This window comes from Trachemys scripta, chromosome 3 (assembly GCF_013100865.1).
Source record: "Trachemys scripta elegans isolate TJP31775 chromosome 3, CAS_Tse_1.0, whole genome shotgun sequence".
Classification (NCBI taxonomy): domain Eukaryota; kingdom Metazoa; phylum Chordata; order Testudines; family Emydidae; genus Trachemys; species Trachemys scripta.
Window position 1 is genome coordinate 73,360,545 of NC_048300.1, and position 17,713 is coordinate 73,378,257.

Sequence of the window (17,713 nt, forward strand, 5' to 3'; positions counted from 1 at the left end):
AACTGGGTGGCTCAGCAGAGAACTGATGAGATGTGACATTTTTCACCTATAGGTCACTGATTCAAATCCAGCCCTAGTTTGTAGCATTTTTCAGTCGATCTGACTACAGTTTGGTGGCTTACGTGAAATGTGTCAGTGGTCTGTCTCTTTCTAGTGGATAAGTGTCCGGTCACAAATCCGCCTTCGCAATTGGTATTAGTAGGCTGGGCACTTTGACTGGTAGTCTCAGCAGAGAGGCCAAGGCCTGAAAGGCCATGGAAACTCAACTCCTCTTTTTAGAGGTGATCCCTCCATCTCCGGTTTGAAACGTATTGATAGAATAGTATGAGGCAAGCTTGCACTGCACATGCCAATCCTGTGCATTCCATGAGGACTTCAGTTACCTGGGGCGGTAATCCAATGTCATTAATCAGCAATAGATGTACTATAAAAATGTTACAACAATCTTTAGTTGAGTTTCTTGGGTTTCATCCTGTCAATTTTTTTTATGGCTAAATTACAGCTGCGGAAAAATTGTACTTGAAGTGTTAACATAGCCTTCATGGAAGCAGCTCCAGTGTGTTACTGTAATACAGTCCTAACAACTGTTTGGTTTTTTTGTTAATCAGATAGTCGAATGTGATGGAGCTGAAGAGCTACAGGAGCTGGAGCAGAGGTACACAAAAAAAAGGGAAAAACCCCTATAAACGTCTTATGTTCGTTACAAGTTAAGGATGTTGCTAAGTGGGATATCTTCATAGTGTTTGAAAAAAGATTTGGGGAGAATAAATACAAAAAGGATTTTCTTTAATGTCTCTCTAGTGAAACACCAAGCAGGTTGTTTTTCAGTTGGTTTAACTGTTGTCTGATTTTTGGTTTTGTTTATCCTTGACAAGTGAAGTGCTTTTTTAAAAATTAATTCTGTCTGCTTTGCGTGACTTCATGTATTTACTTTATTGTATTGACTTCACGTGTTTACATGAGCATGTAGCTGCCATGATAAGAGGGTCTCTAAAAATTTGAAATTATATCTGAAATTTTTCTAACCAAAACACTTGTTGCTCCTTCACTCCCAGAAAAAATCCCTTATCGATGAAAGCCCTTTTGTCAGAATGAGAGTATTACAGTCATCACAAATGTAATTTAAAAGAGTTGAATGTAGTAGATGTTTCAGTGCAGCAAAATTTAGATTTTTTGAGGGAGGTGTAACTTGCCTGGGAAGACAGTAAGTAAAGAAGGGATGTATGGCACAAGTGAAGTGCTGCACTTCTTACCTGGTTCTAGGCTTTCATACATTTCCCGAGGTTTTGGGCAGAATTATTATTCTTTGGAAATGATGATAAATGGTTGGAGGACTAGATGGACTCCTTTTAATATGTGCGCTCAACTTGAACTATTTCCTAATGTTTTTTTGTATTTTAATATCTAGATTTAATGTAAATAGTTTTCTGTACTGGGTATTTTATTAACCCTCATTATTGTCTGTGAAATTTCCTGCCCTCCAGGAATAAAATCACTTTGTAAATGTTACTCATTAAAAGATGTTTCTCCATCTAGATTATTAGAAGAAGTTCTTCGCTACATAAATGTTGTGGCACACTCAGTGGAAGAAAATGCAGACAAACCAACAGCAAAGTTTTGGAGGGCTCTGCTCAATAAGTCTTACGATATGCTAGATAAAGTGAGTTTTCATTACTCCACTTGCTGGTTTTGCTTTTCCTTCCTTCCTTTTTTTTTTTTTTTTAAATCATGATTATAACATTTCTGTTACATTTTATTTTTTGTGGGAGAAGGTGGGTGAGGTAATATCTTTGTTGGACCAACTTCTGTTGGTGAGAGAGACAAGCTTTCAAGCTTACACAGAGCTCTTCTTCAGTTCTGTCTAAGCTTGAAAGCTTGTCTCTCTCGCCAACAGAAGTTGGCCCAATAAAAGATAATACCTCATCCACTTTGTCTTGCAAATATCCTGGGACCATCGGCTACAACAGAACTGCATATAACATTTTATTTTTGGAACATTTTAGAAGGTTTAATATTACATAATTCATTAGTAATCTTTACCAACCAATTTGGGACCTGATGCGTTGTTACTTTAATTTTCTAGTGCCAGCAGTATTATTAGGCAGAGCAAACGAAATGAAGTAAACTCAGTGATGGTCATTTTTCTGTTAAGTATCCTGGTGGTTGGAAACAGCCATCTAGATATTTTCAGCATGAAAATAGCCTTCTGGTGTTTTTTTCTAGTTACAACTTTTAATGTTGACTTTTAGTTAGTTAATATTTCTCCAGAAGAATTTAAATGGAGTGACAAGCCTTACTGTGTTTTTCAAGTCTTATTTTTTTTTTTTAAATCAGAAGTACAGATGCTATGTTGGCTTGGTGCCCTAGCAGCAATAGTGGAGCTGTGGATCAGAGGTCTCCTCAGTTCTCAGGGTGACTGGTGCTGAATTTTCTTCCCTTAGAAACTTAGTTGTCCCACAACTCCTAGCCAATGTGCATGGAGCAATGTCAGAAGGATTATTTTGGTGGTGAGCGATATCTAGCCAACTGCAGCCTGGAGTGGAAGAAAACGGTGTAGGAATCCTCGGGTTAAATGAAGCAGAGCAAGTAGTAGGTAGTTTATTTCCTAATTGGTGGCTAGCAGTTAGGGTGTGAGAGTTAAATATTGTAGCAGGAACTTACTTTCTCCTTTTCCTTTCCCAAACAAAGCACTATCAGGACATGCTTTTCCCTTCTTTGCTCTCAGGAAGTCCACACTTCTTTACTTTTTGGGGGGTTTGGATGGTGCAGTACAGGAAAGAACATTTCTGTTGCTGTTTTTTACAGGTCAATGCCTTATTGCCGACACAGACATTTATCCCTGTCATTAGCGGACTGATGACCAACCAGCTGCCTTCTGTGAGACGTAAAGCAATGGATCTCTTGAACAATAAATTGCAGCAGCGCACACGTTGGCAGAAGGCCCAAGTAAGGGAAAGGGTTACGCCCGTTCTTTTTGTTTAAACTGTTTGCACCTTTCTGCTAATGAGGTGTCGTGTGTAAGGGCAGGTGTAGAATTTTCAGATGGAAATGTGAATTTCGCATTAGCAGTGTACCTTTTGTGTACCAAAATGTGGTCCACCCATAGTAACTTGCAGGATCTGGACCTAGCTATGTTTTTAATTTCATATTTGTGTGTTCTTTCATTCTCTTAGGTTCGGCAGCTCTTAGAACTAATTCCAGAGCTAATCGCTATTGTACAGCGTAAAATAAATGAAGAGGAAGAGGAGCAAGCCATCAACAGGCAGACTGCTTTGTTCAGCCTCAAATTACTGTGCAAATGTTTTGGCACAGACCATCCAGAGCCTTTTGTGCCTGTTCTGAAAGCCACCATTGACCTGATTTCTTCAGAGAGGAAGGAAGAAAGGAATGTGATGGGAAGTGCTTTGCTGTGTATAGCCGAGGTCACCTATACACTGAAAGCACTAGCAGTACCTCAGCTTCCAAGGTATCATCATTTTCATAAAAGGATTCACTGCCGCAGGAACTACATCAGATGAAGACTGGCTTAAACTCTTGTTGAACTAATTGGCAGTCTGTACGTGCACAGTGTGCTTTGTAGAAATGGATAAAGGCTTCCCAATGCCTGAGAGTCCTCCTGAGTACTTATAGTGAGAGAACTCTGAAGCAAATGATGCACTAATTGTGTAAGAATTGTAAATCATTTAATAATCACAGAAGTTCTTGCAGAATCTGTCAAATGGCCTATATTACCACTGTAAGCCTGGCTGTATTTAAAACATAGAAACCTTGTTCAGCACAGTTGGAAAATAGCTAGGATACAACTCTGTTTAGTCCTGCCTGTTCATATGGAACTCAGGCATTTAATAAACAGCTTTTTCAGAATGCCTTAGCCTTGATAAGAATGATCAGTTTCATAGTGTAGTGGGGCCTTAAAATAAAGCTAATATTCTTCACAGCTTTTTGAGAAATAGAATAGAGAAGTGAATCCCAGAAGGCCGGGTTTTCAAAAATAGACTCTGAAATTGTGCATGTAGAAATTTTAGACATGAAAGTTGTGCCTGTAGTTTTATAGGCTGGATTGAGGCCTATTTGGAAATTTGCTCCAAATTTGCAACTGACAATGATTTACCTTTCTGTATGTTTTTACTTGATTATCTGCAGGCTGATGCCAGCGTTGCTGAAGACACTAAAACACAAAAAGGAGCTGGTCTCCAATGAGATTTACTTGCTCAGCGCAGTAACTGCGCTGCTGAAAGTTGTGGCAACACTAGCACACTTCCTTAGTCCCTATCTGTTGGATGTTTTGCTGCAGGTGAGCCATCACTGTTTTAATATGGGTGAGGGGGCAAGAATGAGGAAGCTCAAATTATGGAGGTCATGCAGGATTTTGCAGTGAATTAAAATGAGAATTTTGCCATCTGGGTGGTTGGGGGAAAATTTCCTGATTGCTTCTACTCAGCCTCCCTGAGTAAATCATCATGGAATGATGCCGCTGGTGGTCTCCTCCTGCAACCTTTCAGAGACTTAGCTTGCTCCTTTAGGAGGTGGGATGTGGATTTTGAGGGTTTTTCTCCTGCACCAGTAAGTTGATCAAATGTATATATTTAAAAAAACTCCAGTTTTTATACATAGAATGGATGTGATGACCCTCTGCTTATTCCACTGATGAATCCCCTTTTTCAGTTTTCATGTATTGAAGTAGAAGAAGTCTTGTATACAAACTTCATAAATTGTAGTGTTTAAAGTAGTAACACAGCTGAACTGGTCAAGAATCCAATATGAGTCAACTACAATGGCTCTTTGTTTTTAATAATTGTTCTTAACACTAATGTAGTGCTTTTCATTTCCAAAATGCTTTGCAAATGCTAATTAAACTGAGTATAAACCTTTTAAAATTAAGTAGGTGATTTATTTGTTGGTTCCTAGAGTACAATACTTTTCTAGAGGAGATTATTGTGAAATCAGCTCTTGAAAGATTCGTTTCACTGGTTTTTTTGTTCTTGGATTTTCTGATAGGTCGTTCGCTTGGAAAGGATTGCAGTGGAAATGGGTCCTTCATCCCAGCTTAATCTCCGTTTAACATCACTGAAAACTATGTTAGCTACCCAGCTTGGTCCCAGAGTTCTCTTGCCGGCGATTACCAAGTGTTACAATGAACTTGCAACTGCTTGGAAGGTTGATTTTTTTCATTCATTAGTAAAGTGAATGGAAATATAATTATAGTTTAAATATGCGTTTTTATATTAAACCAAAAAAGTTAGAATAGGGAGGGATCCACCAGGCTAGAGTATTCACGTGCTAGATGGCAAGTATGGGAGACAATTGTGTTCATAAAGGCTTTCATTTATTTGTTAGGGATGTACGTTAGGAATTACAGCTTTCCTCTGGGCCTCGCGACTATCTCATGCTTGGGCATTTAAGATTTGTTGCCAGGATGGGGAGGGAAAGAAAACTCTTTAAAGGGACACTGCCTATTTAAGTCAAACTGTAAACCAACATGTCTTCACTTTTATTGATAGTGCCTTAGATTACCAGAAGTGAAAGAATTTTATAAAATCCAGGTTATTTACACCCTGTCAACTTTATTTCTCTCGGCTTGGGCAATGAAAATCAGTTAAATCAAATTTATTTTGTTTAGTCAGATACACCTTTTGGGTTCTTAATCGTGCAAATTTGGGGTTTCCAACATTGTGAATGGGAATATTTGTTTAAAGACAATGATTGTCACCTGTTTAATTAAAAAAAAATGTGGAAGGAGTTCAGTTGATTTGATGATCTGTGGATGTGACTTTTTTGATTATGGGGTAACACAACTGTCTTCGTTTGATCTTTTACAGAACCGCCTAGGTCCCCTTATGGACATTCTTAAAGAACACATTGCAGTTATGGAGAGAGACCAGCTCATTTCCCATCAGTCTGAGTTGACAGCATTTTTCATGAAAGCCCTGGACTTCAGAACAGAGCACTCACAGGTGGAGTACTGGCAATTCTTAAAGAGCAAGAATGGATGTGGTTTTCTACTAATGTTAATTTTAGAAGTTCTTTATAAGAATGTGTCAGGTCGTTTCCTGCTAAATGCATTTTCTGTGTCTTTGAGAATTGTGTATTCAGCTATGAGAGACGTGCAGTGAGAGATTGCTCCTTGTGAATAGAAAATTTTAGCTACACAAATGTATCTTGGACCTAAACATAGAGATAAAGTCAGACTTTGTTAAAAGATGCTCATCAGGCTGTGAGTCTTACTGTATCGATTTTGAATTATACCTTCCACTTGTTCTAGGATGATCTGGAGGAAGTTGGTAGAACAGAGTCTCATATTATTAGCTGTTTAATTAGCATGGTCATGAAGCTTTCGGAGGTTTCTTTCAGACCCCTCTTCTTCAAGGTAGGAATTTGAATATAATCCTTTGGTGTTAGCACATCTGTATGTACAACTGCATTAATGTAGCAAAAACTTACCTCTTCTCCTCTCTCTCTCTTTCAGTTATATGATTGGTCCAAATCAGAGGGTACCTCAAAGGACAGACTGTTGACATTCTACCGGTTAGCCGATTGCATTGCAGACAAGCTCAAGGGTCTTTTCACCCTGTTTGCTGGTAGTTTAGTGAAGCCTTTTGCTGACACCCTGAATCAGATTAACAGCTCCAAAACTGGTAGGTCTCCAATTACTATAGTTATCAAAGAAGGAACAGTTGAAATATTATATCACTGTAAGCTTGCTGTCTCTGCATGCCTCCCACCCGTGTGTCCCCCCCCCCACACACACACACACACTTTTTCTTCCTGCTTTCTCTTGCATCTTACAGCAAGGTGGCTTACTCATTGGGGGGATGCAAAAGGATGTCTTTAGTTGGGGTGTGTGGGCCAGAAGTCCAAAGAGAGGAATATTCTTCAACTAGGGATAGTCATTCCACTCATGAAATTTCTCTTGGAGTCAGCCAAAGTTGCAGTTGTGGGATGTGTGAAGCCTATTTCAAGACCCTGCTCTCTTACGTTTCACTTATTGCCTCCCCTGACATGGTCACATACAACATACCAGCCAGGCTTGGGCTCCTCAACTTACTTGATGAAATATCTGCTGCTGTTTTGTTTTATTTTCCCTTCCCCACTTCAAAACTCAGGCAACCAGCAAACACATTGGTAACTGGACTTTTCCATACTTAGGCAGTGTGTACAATCAGTAGCACTGATTGTCAGGTTCTTCAATTAAACCTTAGCACCTTTCCCACAAGCTGTGTGCTCCCCTTCTTCCCCAGCTGTATGCCACATCCAGCAGCATTAGTCTAAACAACAATATTCTGAACTGCAAAGAGCTAAAAGGCCATATTGCACCTTGCATTTCATAGGGATATGTGGACTAGATTTAATCACATGATATCCAGGCCATAGGCCATTTACTACTTATTTCTTAGAGAGGGATGGTAACATTGGCTGCTAAGTAATCTCTCCTTTCATTATAGCCAGTTGTGAAGCAAGTGGCTTCTTCATGGGTTTTCCTCACCTTCTTTTCCCCATATGCAGATGAAGCTTTCTTTGACTCTGAGAACAGCACTGAAAAGAGCTGCTTATTGCTGCAGTTCATCCTTGACTGTATGCACAAAATCTTCCTCTTTGATACCCAGCGTTTTGTAAGCAAAGAGAGAGCAGAAACGTTGATGGCGCCCCTAGTTGACCAGGTACCGACACGTACATTGAAAAGAGATTATCCAAGTATTGTATTCCCATTTCATTTAAAAGGTTTATTGCTGACTGTTAAATGTTCAGATTGTATTCCTTGTAATTGGTCATGGATTTGACCTTCTTTGGATTAATTTCTCCCTGTTCCCGTTTTATTTTCATTATTATTTTTTTTATTTTAGTATTTGTCTTCAAAGCACTTCAACACGTTACCTAAATAACCCCTGCACTTCAGTTTTCTCATCTACAAAATAGAGAAATTAATACTTGACTACCTCACTGGAGTATTGGAAACATGAAGTGACTTGCCTAAAGCTGAGGAGTTTCCAGCTCCTTCTCCTTTGCTCAGACCTTTTAATCTGCCCCTGTCACACAATTAGATATTCTGTGGTGTCATCCAACACCACATCCAAGTTGGATGGGTCACTGCTGCATGAAAAAGCGTTTTCTGTCTTCTCCTCCAACTCCCGCAGGCCAAGTGTACTCCCTTTGCAGGCTCTCAGACAGCATTTATCAGCCAAAGATATGACGCCCCAAAGAATTAAACCTGAATTTTTCATGTGCCAGTAAACAATGGTACCATTAAATCCTAAACCCAGAAGAGGGAGTTCATAGCTGAAAGATTTTAGGGGAATCAACATTTTTAAATGTAACTCTTTAGATTTTTCATCTTACTGGTGTTTATCTTCCTTAATACTTTGGCCTTTGGAATCTCAGTCCATTAGGCTGTGAACTCGTGTGTTGAGAAAATGTTAACCTGATGTTGGGGGTTGAGGGGGCAGCAGGGTGTTTTTAAGCCTCAGTTAAACAGTTGGGCCTTTCTGTTTGACTTGCTTTGTGATCATTTTACTCCTGCAGCTAGAAAACATGCTTGGAGGAGAAGAGAACTTCCAGGAAAGAGTGACCATGCACCTGATTCCATGTATAGCTCAGTTTTCAATTGCAATGGCAGATGATTCTCTATGGAAACCACTAAACTACCAGATTCTGCTGAAGACAAGGCACACATCACCTAAGGTATGAAGCTGGATGATCTCTTAATTGAATATGTGTTTGTTAAATTGCTCTGCATATAAAGCAGATTGCGGGTTGGCTGGGTCAGTGCTTGACATGAAATTTGCTCTTTATGGTAACGCACTGGTATTATTAATACAGAAGGTCCTTTATTACAGTGTGAATGGAATAGCTTCAGAATGGATGCCAGAAAATAATTATGGGTAATTGTTCATCAGCCTCCAAGAACTGACCTATGTTTTAGCAGGGTTTCACTGTGTCTTTTGTTCATGTTCTACATCTATAGTATATCTAAGTGTGACAGAATTCAATGTTTATATTTGATCATTTTAAGATAACCATGTTCATTTTTAAGCTTTTTTTCAATTTTGATCTATTTAAATTTTCACAGTTGGGTGGGGAGAGTCAAGCAATTTATGTAATGACAGTAGATGTTGAGATTCAAAATTAAATCCTTATAACCATTAAAACACAAATGGTCAGCGTCACATGTCAAAATATACAAACCAAACTCTTAAGTTCTCAAGCAGCATTTTTCTTTCTTAGCCTATCTGTACATTTTGATTATCAAAGGACATATTTTTTCATGGGTTTGTGTGTGTATGGTGACATCTACTTTTATGGATAAAAATCTAATCCTCCCATGCTGAGGTATATTAGGTCCTTAGTATGGTTGATGAGGAATGATGGGTTGTGATGCCTTCTGTAAATTAATAACACCCAGCTCTATTTCTGCTAGACTTGCTGATGCAGCAGAACAGTTTTGTGAGTGGGATTGTGATGAGGGCAAACTGGCTAAGGCCTGGTCTACACTAACCCCCCAATTCGAACTAAGGTACGCAACTTCAGCTACGTGAATAATGTAGCTGAAGTTGACATACCTTAGTTCGAACTTACCGCGGTCCAGACGCGGCAGGCAGGCTCCCCCGTCATCTCCGCGTACTCCTCGCGCCGAGCAGGATTACCGGAGTCGACGGGGAGCACTTCTGGATTCGATTCATCGCGTCCAGACAAGACGCGATAAATCGAACCCAGAAGTTCGATTGCCTGCTGCCGAACCAGCGCGTAAGTATAGACAAGCCCTAAGACTCAGCTAATTTTGATAGGTTGTGGGGAGCAACTGGAAGAATTAGTAAGCGTTAATCACAACTTCAAAAGCAACCATAGCCTATCTTTTTGAGCCTGGTGTGTAATCTATGGGTCTTATTGGACCCCAGACTAGTTAGGAGCCCAGCTTTCAGCTCTTGGTACAAAGAGACCTTTTATTTTGTGTATGAACCTTGATATACTTATTTGTCCTTTTGTTATGAAGAGACTAGACTTCAATAATGCATTCCATTTGGGACTATACCTTGAGACCAGCTGGAGCCTAGAACTGACATGGAATCCAGCAGTCATTTTATTAAGAGGGCTAGTATTTCAAGAGCACAAACACCAGGGCTCCATAAGCTTTGCTGGATGGTTATAAGCTCCCTGGTGGGATTCAAGCTGTTCGTCTTGACGTTTAGGGTATGTCTACACAGACCACGGAAGTGAGCCTCCCACCCTGCGAGGACACTCAGGCCAGTGGGGCTCATATTAGTGCTCTAAAAACAGCTCTATAGACAGTACTTAAGGTGCAGCTTGGGACTACACTTGGAAGTCCTAAATGGTTTGGGATCTTCCTCTTAAGACTTGTCTCACTCTTCTGATGATACTGTCACAGTTGCAGTCAGCAAAAGTGCTGGAGCTCCACTGATGTAATGTAGAGGGAGGTGGTGGCAATGTTCTACATGGGGGTCCTTTCACGCTGCAGTTTGGTTGGCCAGAATTATTAACCATCTGAGTGTGCTTCAGGGCCCATTGGAGGTGGACATTTGTTGAAGACTTTAAAAAGGGAGTACAGTCTATCAGCTAACTTTGAAAATGTCCACCTTCTAACAAACCCAACCCTCCTTACTTTGTCTAATCCCTTCAGCCAGGCTTAATTCTTGACTAATTTTCTGTCCTTTTCCCCTGCAAGATATGATGGCTCTAAATTTTTTATGTATATGGGAGACTGAACTACATTAGCCTCTCCTATAGAGATGCAGGCTCTCCAGCTCTAAGTAGTTTAGCAAACTTCAGTTCCCAGAATTCACTTTATTACCCCTCTCCCCACTAAAGGCCCTGGGAGGAGAATGGAAAGAGAACTAAATTGATCTAAGACATGGACTATTAAAAGCTATGTTTCAGAGAATATGCTGTATTGCTTGTTTCCCTATAATAGTGTCTTTTTTTTTTTTTTTTTTTAATTGTAGGTCCGATTTGCTGCTTTGCTTACTTTGCTGGAACTTGCAGGGAAACTAAAGGAGAACTACATGGTGCTGTTGCCAGAATCCATCCCTTTCTTAGCTGAGCTAATGGAAGGTAATGTCCTACAATGCTTCAGTTGATAACCAGGATTGTCTGGGTTGTCCATTTTTGAAATACTAGTATAATACAAAACAAACTTAAGACAGTGATCGATCACTGACAAATACTAAAAATCCACTGTCCTGAGTGTTAACTTTGATTTTTTTTTTTTTTTTTTAAGAATAGTGACTATTACATTACTTTTAATTTCAGTTAACAAGCAGATGCATTGTTTAGGAGCCATAGACTAACTGATGGGAATTTGGGCCTGTGCACCACTTAAGTCCCAAACAATCCAGACTGTGGCACTGCTTTTAGGACAGGTTTCTGTGATGCATTACATTTACCACACTCTTATGAGTGGAAAAACCACTTTATTTCAAAAATATTTTTATTGCATTACCTTTTCAGCTGCAGTAATGTTCAAATAGTAAGTGCTTCCCAAACACCCTGCTTAAAGGAGCATACAGTGTGAAAAGACACACTCGTGAAAGGGGGTGTGGGGAGATCTTACAACATAAGAGAAGTGGTGAGGGTGGAGATAGGCATAGAGGGTAGTTACATCTTTGTTAATGTTTGCTTTTTAGATGAATGTGAAGAAGTAGAACACCAGTGCCAGAAGACGATTCAGCAACTGGAAGTTATTTTAGGAGAACCACTCCACAGCTACTTCTAAGAAGCACCATTATCTCTTCCTTGTAAAGTCTAAATCATGAAATGTGAATGTCGATCTCACATAAGAGCTAATAATATTGTCATAAAGTTACTATGTCACTCCAATTAAGAGTAACACCTTTTTTTGTAGTAGAATGCTAAGATCTTGCCCATACAGTGTTCAGGATCATGACAATTTCCACAGCTATTAATAAATTGAAAATATTACAGGATGGCTTTTTGACTTCTGTATACCCTGAATTGTAGAAACAGTTCTATGAATTAAGGTCAGGAAAGATAATGGGGAATTTTCATAAACTAAAGTGTGCTGCAAGGTTGTAGAAGGGGCCGGCTTCTTTTTTTTGTTCTGAACGTAGTTTCTATCCTGTTAAGTTTGCTGCAGCTTTTTAGTCATTCACGGTGACAGTAAGCATTTTCTAGTAGCAGAGTCCCTGACTACAGAAGCTACAGTTTTGTGAGATGTTTTCTTCATGGTAGCTAGTTCAGTAGTTTAAAATCACTCATTTATGCTCTGTGGGATTCGAGTCTCACTTATACCAGCCTATAACTTAACAACTACTGTTTGAACAGCTACAGAAAACACTAATTTTGCTTTAAAAAGTGATTACTATAATCACCATTATGCCATAAGTCTGATACATCACAGGGATGTGCACATGTTGCTAGTTATGTGAATTTATTAGGTTCTTACAACTCTGTGTACCCCTGTGTGAAAATCAGGCATTCCATCTACATGTGCTAGTTTAACTACCTTCAGAATCTTCTATGAAGGATGAAGGGGCAGATGTTACCTGTTCTGTTGCTGTCTTCTTTTTAACTGTGGAAGAAAATAAGTGAAGAAGCCAGCAATACTCATTTAAGGCTGTTAACCGTACTTGAGATGGATGACTATACAAGATTCCAACTTTAAAGGAGTTTAGAAATTAAGAACTTTGTTCCCATTGCAGGATTTACACTACAGAGTGGAAGTCAAACTTACACAGGGACTTTAGGAGAAAAGTGAAGTTAACTGAAAATAACCTTTACATAGTGATCTTTAGATAGCCAGGCAATACCAGTGCTGTAAAAAACAACTTTTCTTAGGCTGAGCTTAAATGTTTAGTGAGGAGGCTGTTTACAGAAGTATGTTTTAGCTGGAATGTACTTTTCATTTAAAAGACTAACAGTGAAAAGTAAATCTAAATTACATACCAGTGTAACACTGTCTAGTATGGGCACTTTTCAATGGGCCTGGTTGTAGCAGTGATCATAGTTAAAGTACACTAAGCAGCAGAAAACAAAGGGTAGGTTATCTATTCTTAGATCATTCCCTTTAGTGCTTAGAAACCACTCCAGTAATAAAATCTGAAATATCTCATTTCTCTCCCCTACAGTGTATTTCATAAAATTACCTGGAATTTTGGCTGTTGTGATTGATATTTTTTAGTAAGTACTATTACTAAAAGCTAACTTTACTACTTCCTGGTGCTTCTAACCCTAAGCCTGTAGAAAAACTTAATCACGAAATATCAGCGCACACCTTTTAAATAACAAAACTGTTTTTGCACACCTTTTCTTCGTCATCATCCCCACTTCCAAATGACATACTGGGACAGTAAATAGATAAATTAATAATGGTCTATAAGCATAGTCAAAGACATACCCTAAATTAATACATTTAACTAATAAGAGTTTCATATGCTGCTTGAAGCATATGCATAATATGGCAAGTGATTGGGTTAGTTATCAAAAGATAACCTAGAACTCATATACACTTTAAAGACAAACATTAAATACTTAGTCATAGCTCACAAAAATTGAGATTTAATTTTTGGAAAGTCGTCTTTGCTTTATACAATTTCACAGCAGCCAGCTCATTAATTCCTAAGCCATCTATCATACATTTAAACTGCAATAACTGACTTTCTTTAAGACTTGTATTTCACATTTTATTCCCTGCACCAAGTTGCCCCATCTGAAAACCATTAGCAAATAACTAGATAGGACATGAAGTTATAGAAATACTGGATCAGAACACTTCCATTTTTAACCTCATGGCCTACATATATTCTAGGGAAATGGTATCACAGACAATACTGACTTTTCCTTGTAAACTGTTATAAATGCATCATATAAAACGGGTTGGCAACGTTTGGCACGTAGCTCGCCAGGGTAAGCACCCTAGCAGGCCAGGCCAGTTTATTTACCTGCTGACGCGGCAGGTTCGGCCGATCGCGGCCCCCACTGGCCCCAGTTCGCCGTCCTGGGCCAATGGGGGCAGCATGAAGCCGCAGCCAGCACATCCCTCGCCCACGCCACTTCCCGCTGCCCCCATTCGCCCAGGACGGCGAACCGCGATGAGTGGGGGCCATGATCGGCCGAACCTGCTGCGTCAGTAGGTAAATAAACTGGCCTGGCCCACTAGGGTGCTTACCCTGACGAGCCGTGTGCCAAACGTTGCCGACCCCTGATATAAAGACTTCCTCAGGGACATGTTAATGATGTTGGCATCAGGCGGTCCATGGATATGCTAATCAGTATTTTTTACAAAATGTTTGTTTCAGATAGCATATTATAGTGCAACTTAGTCAATGGGGTAGTAGGTGAACACTCTTGACTATCAACATGTTGAATATGTTCTCTGAGCTCAGATTTAATGCATAGCATCCATGGGTCTACACCCTTTAAATAACACAGATATAACTACTTCTATTCCTGAGCAACCTGAATCAAAAAGGAAGATAAGAGCTCTTTTTTAGAATCTCTTCTATAATACTGCAGCTCTAAAAATTGACAAGATAAGAGATAGCAAAATCAACCAAATAGAGGACAGCGTTATTTCACTTTGATCTCAGCTAAAATTACAGAATTCCACCACAATGGCCAGGGGTTTTTCTATGGGCTTGACTTATGCCACTTAGGAGCAGGAGCTGATGTGACTATGAAAGTCAAGGAAGTGGCTTATAGCATCTGTGCTGCAGTGCAATAGATAAAAAGATAAAATTACTAGGCCCCCAGGGACGGTGTTTTGGTTTTAGTTTTGTTTTCAAAAAATTACAGCTGACATGCAGAGAGGTAACTTGAGTTGGATGTTTTAGGTTTGGGGCTGAAATACCTTTTCAAGATATAGAGCTAACACTAACATTCACTAATTTAATATAGCAGGGTTCTGATTCATCATAGCATTATTCCAGGTTTACCCTGGTTAATATAACTAATTTCAAGTTATATTAACAAAAAGCAGAGTAAAGCAATGAGACTGCAGATGTGCTCTCCCTAAAATTAGAGTACATTCTTTCCTTATGTAATTCGCATTTAACTTTGCTTATAAACAATAAGGGTTAAAATATACTTAGAACTTGATTAGATCCCTTAAGAGGTTGACAGTCCATTTTCAGATACACAGATCATATTTCAATCCCGCTCTTAACAGACAATATTGAATTTAGTTATTAGCATTCCATAGTACAGCATTCTGTTCTAATTTACAAAATATTTTGCAGTTATTCTAATACTATAAAGCAAATATTTATATTGCTAGGTACAGTAACTTAATTCTTCATATAACAGGAGATCTATGCCTACTGAAGCAGATAATGTGACTTTAGTTTGCCAAGATACTGAAAACTGGGGAAGATCTAATCTAATAGGATTTTGACTGCTGGAGCTCAACTTTGTGATAAGCACCAATACAGAAACTTGGATAAATGGGACAAGGATCTGGGTTATTCAGTACCAGTTTGTACTTGAGTAGAAGGCAACAGAGGGTGGAAGAATATGATGCTACGAGCTCCTCACATCCAGTAACTGAATGTCTCCAGTAACCTCCAATATGTTGATCTTTTCAAGCTGTTTAAATCGATGCTTGTACTCCAGGATGTGCACACCATTTACAGCAACCTTGTACTGATGAACATCACAGAAAATTAACAACTGAAAGCAAAAACAGGAACACAACAGGTTTTCAGTTTAAGTTTTAATTTGATTAACATGAAGACTCTGGTGGTCTAATTCAGATCAGACAAACCTAGCTTCTGCTTTTAAGTGTAGGATCTTACTAAAAAAAAAAAAAATTTTTTTTTTTTTTACTTTATTAACACTGCAAGGGAAAGAACCCAGCTTGGACATACAGAGTTTACTGAAAATATCACTTGCAACAGTTAAAGGCTAATTCAGGCACTTTCACTTGTTCAAAGTAGAAAAGAGAAGGGGATTGAATAGAAGTGGGTTTTTTTCACAGCAATAACATACTTTGAATCAAGTTTAACTTTAATAGCTGCTTTTTTAGATTCAGTCCCAAACAGTTACTCTCACATTTAAGAAAGTTATTGTCCCTGACTCTAACTCAAGCTAACTACATGAGATAAAAAGGCTATCATTTAACTATTTCCATTCATTAATACACAGGCATTGTTTGGTTTTTTTCATCCTAATTCATGCAACCTTACCTCAAAGTACATTCCTGGGCTGAAAGGGAAATTAGTGACATCTTTTTCTTCTTCTCCCCAGCTATCAGAAAGATAGGAATTTCTCACGAAAACTTTCGTTTTCATTCGGGGATTCAGATGCAGTGCAATATCCTTTGAGTCACTTGATTTTAGATTAACAGCAAAGCTGAAAAACATTTTAAGATTACCCATAGCAAGAGACAGTACATACATCCCAGACAGAGTGCAGACTTGGAAACCCCCTGTGCCATTTTACCATTATCTATATATCTAGGTGAAAGGTCCCAGACATGTGCGCATGTGTGTTGACTTTGCTATCTGGATGAAAGGTCCCAGGTGTGTGTGTACTTTGCTATCTAGGTGAAAGGTCCCAGACAGATATGCTAACTTTGCCTTAGCTCAACATACAGGATATGGCCTGTAGGTCCCTTGCATTACAACCGATCTTACTTCAATATAAATTAATTTATAAACCAAATACTTAAACTGTAAGAAAAGATACATATATGCAAGCAAGCAGGTTAATCCTATAGGCTACACGCCCCCCTTTGACGGGGTGGTTTGCAATGAACCCCGTTACATAGGTATGGATGTAGGTGGTTAAGTATTTGTGGGGACAGTTTTAACACCATTGTTATAAAGATGGTATTTTGGACTTTGGCACGTTTTTGGAGTGGGCACCATGTACACTTATTTCTTATTTTTAACATTTGGTGGCCGTTGAGGTTACACAGAACAGTGTTTGTTTTAAACACCTTACACCAGGGGTTGGCAACCTTTCAGAAGGGTGTGCGAGTCTTCATTTATTCACTCCAATTTAAGGTTCCGTGTGCCAGTCATACATTTTAACGTTTTTAGAAAATCTCTTTCTATAAGTCTATAATATATAACTAAACTATTGTTGTATGTAAAGTAAATAAGGTTTTTAAAATGTTTAAGAAGCTTCATTTAAAATTAAAATAAATTAAAATGCAGAGCTCCCCGGACCGGTGGCCAGGACCCGAGAAGTGTGAGTGCCACTGAAAATCAACTCGCGTGCCACTTTTGGCACCTGTGCTATAGGTTGCCTACCCCTGCCTTACACCTACAAATATACTGAGACCCTTTTTTAGAGCAACAGGCTATTTGTGGTACTTTTTAGGTTTCAGTTGGAGTGTGATAGACCACCAAGGAAGGTGCATTTACACGTTCCCTATAGATGTCGCCTTTGAGGTGACCTATAGAATGGATAGCTACCAATTGCCAGTACACATTTTTGTTTGGGTTAAGTACTGGTAATGAGACATACTAGGAGTGTGCCATTATACAATTTTTAGAAAGAGAACAACCATTTTGGTTGGGGTGAGGTGTTATAGATTTTATTTTATTTTTAATAGCACACACTGATAAATGCTGGCATGAATTTAAACATGGATATTTTTTTTTAAGCCTTTGAAAACATTTGTGACAGTACCAACTTAACAGCTGCTTATTTTTAAATAAGTAAGGAACCTTTGTTAATTTTAAGGATTGTAATATATTAATGATTGCATTTACAGTGTATTTTTTATATCCGCATATAATTT

General features: G+C 38.8%; 2 protein-coding genes across 4 annotated transcripts in view; one reads left to right on the forward strand and one right to left on the reverse strand.

Annotated features, from left to right (window-relative positions):
- Positions 1–11,928, forward strand: part of HEATR1 (HEAT repeat containing 1) — a 54,335-nt gene extending 42,407 nt beyond the window's left edge. For both annotated transcript variants that reach the window (XM_034765053.1, XM_034765054.1), the window contains exons 33-45: positions 609–655; positions 1,537–1,660; positions 2,806–2,946; positions 3,174–3,466; positions 4,144–4,294; positions 4,999–5,157; positions 5,820–5,954; positions 6,263–6,367; positions 6,467–6,635; positions 7,504–7,658; positions 8,518–8,676; positions 10,953–11,061; positions 11,634–11,928. In XM_034765053.1, the coding sequence (XP_034620944.1) occupies positions 609–655; positions 1,537–1,660; positions 2,806–2,946; positions 3,174–3,466; positions 4,144–4,294; positions 4,999–5,157; positions 5,820–5,954; positions 6,263–6,367; positions 6,467–6,635; positions 7,504–7,658; positions 8,518–8,676; positions 10,953–11,061; positions 11,634–11,722 (1,836 nt within the window). In that variant the 3' untranslated portion in view covers positions 11,723–11,928. The remainder of the gene's footprint in view (positions 1–608; positions 656–1,536; positions 1,661–2,805; positions 2,947–3,173; positions 3,467–4,143; positions 4,295–4,998; positions 5,158–5,819; positions 5,955–6,262; positions 6,368–6,466; positions 6,636–7,503; positions 7,659–8,517; positions 8,677–10,952; positions 11,062–11,633) is intronic.
- Positions 11,929–14,111: 2,183 nt separating this feature from the next.
- Positions 14,112–17,713, reverse strand: part of LGALS8 (galectin 8) — a 29,198-nt gene continuing 25,596 nt past the window's right edge. For both annotated transcript variants that reach the window (XM_034765056.1, XM_034765055.1), the window contains 2 exons: positions 16,149–16,314; positions 14,112–15,633 (listed from right to left, as the gene is read on the reverse strand). In XM_034765056.1, the coding sequence (XP_034620947.1) occupies positions 15,484–15,633; positions 16,149–16,314 (316 nt within the window). In that variant the 3' untranslated portion in view covers positions 14,112–15,483. The remainder of the gene's footprint in view (positions 15,634–16,148; positions 16,315–17,713) is intronic.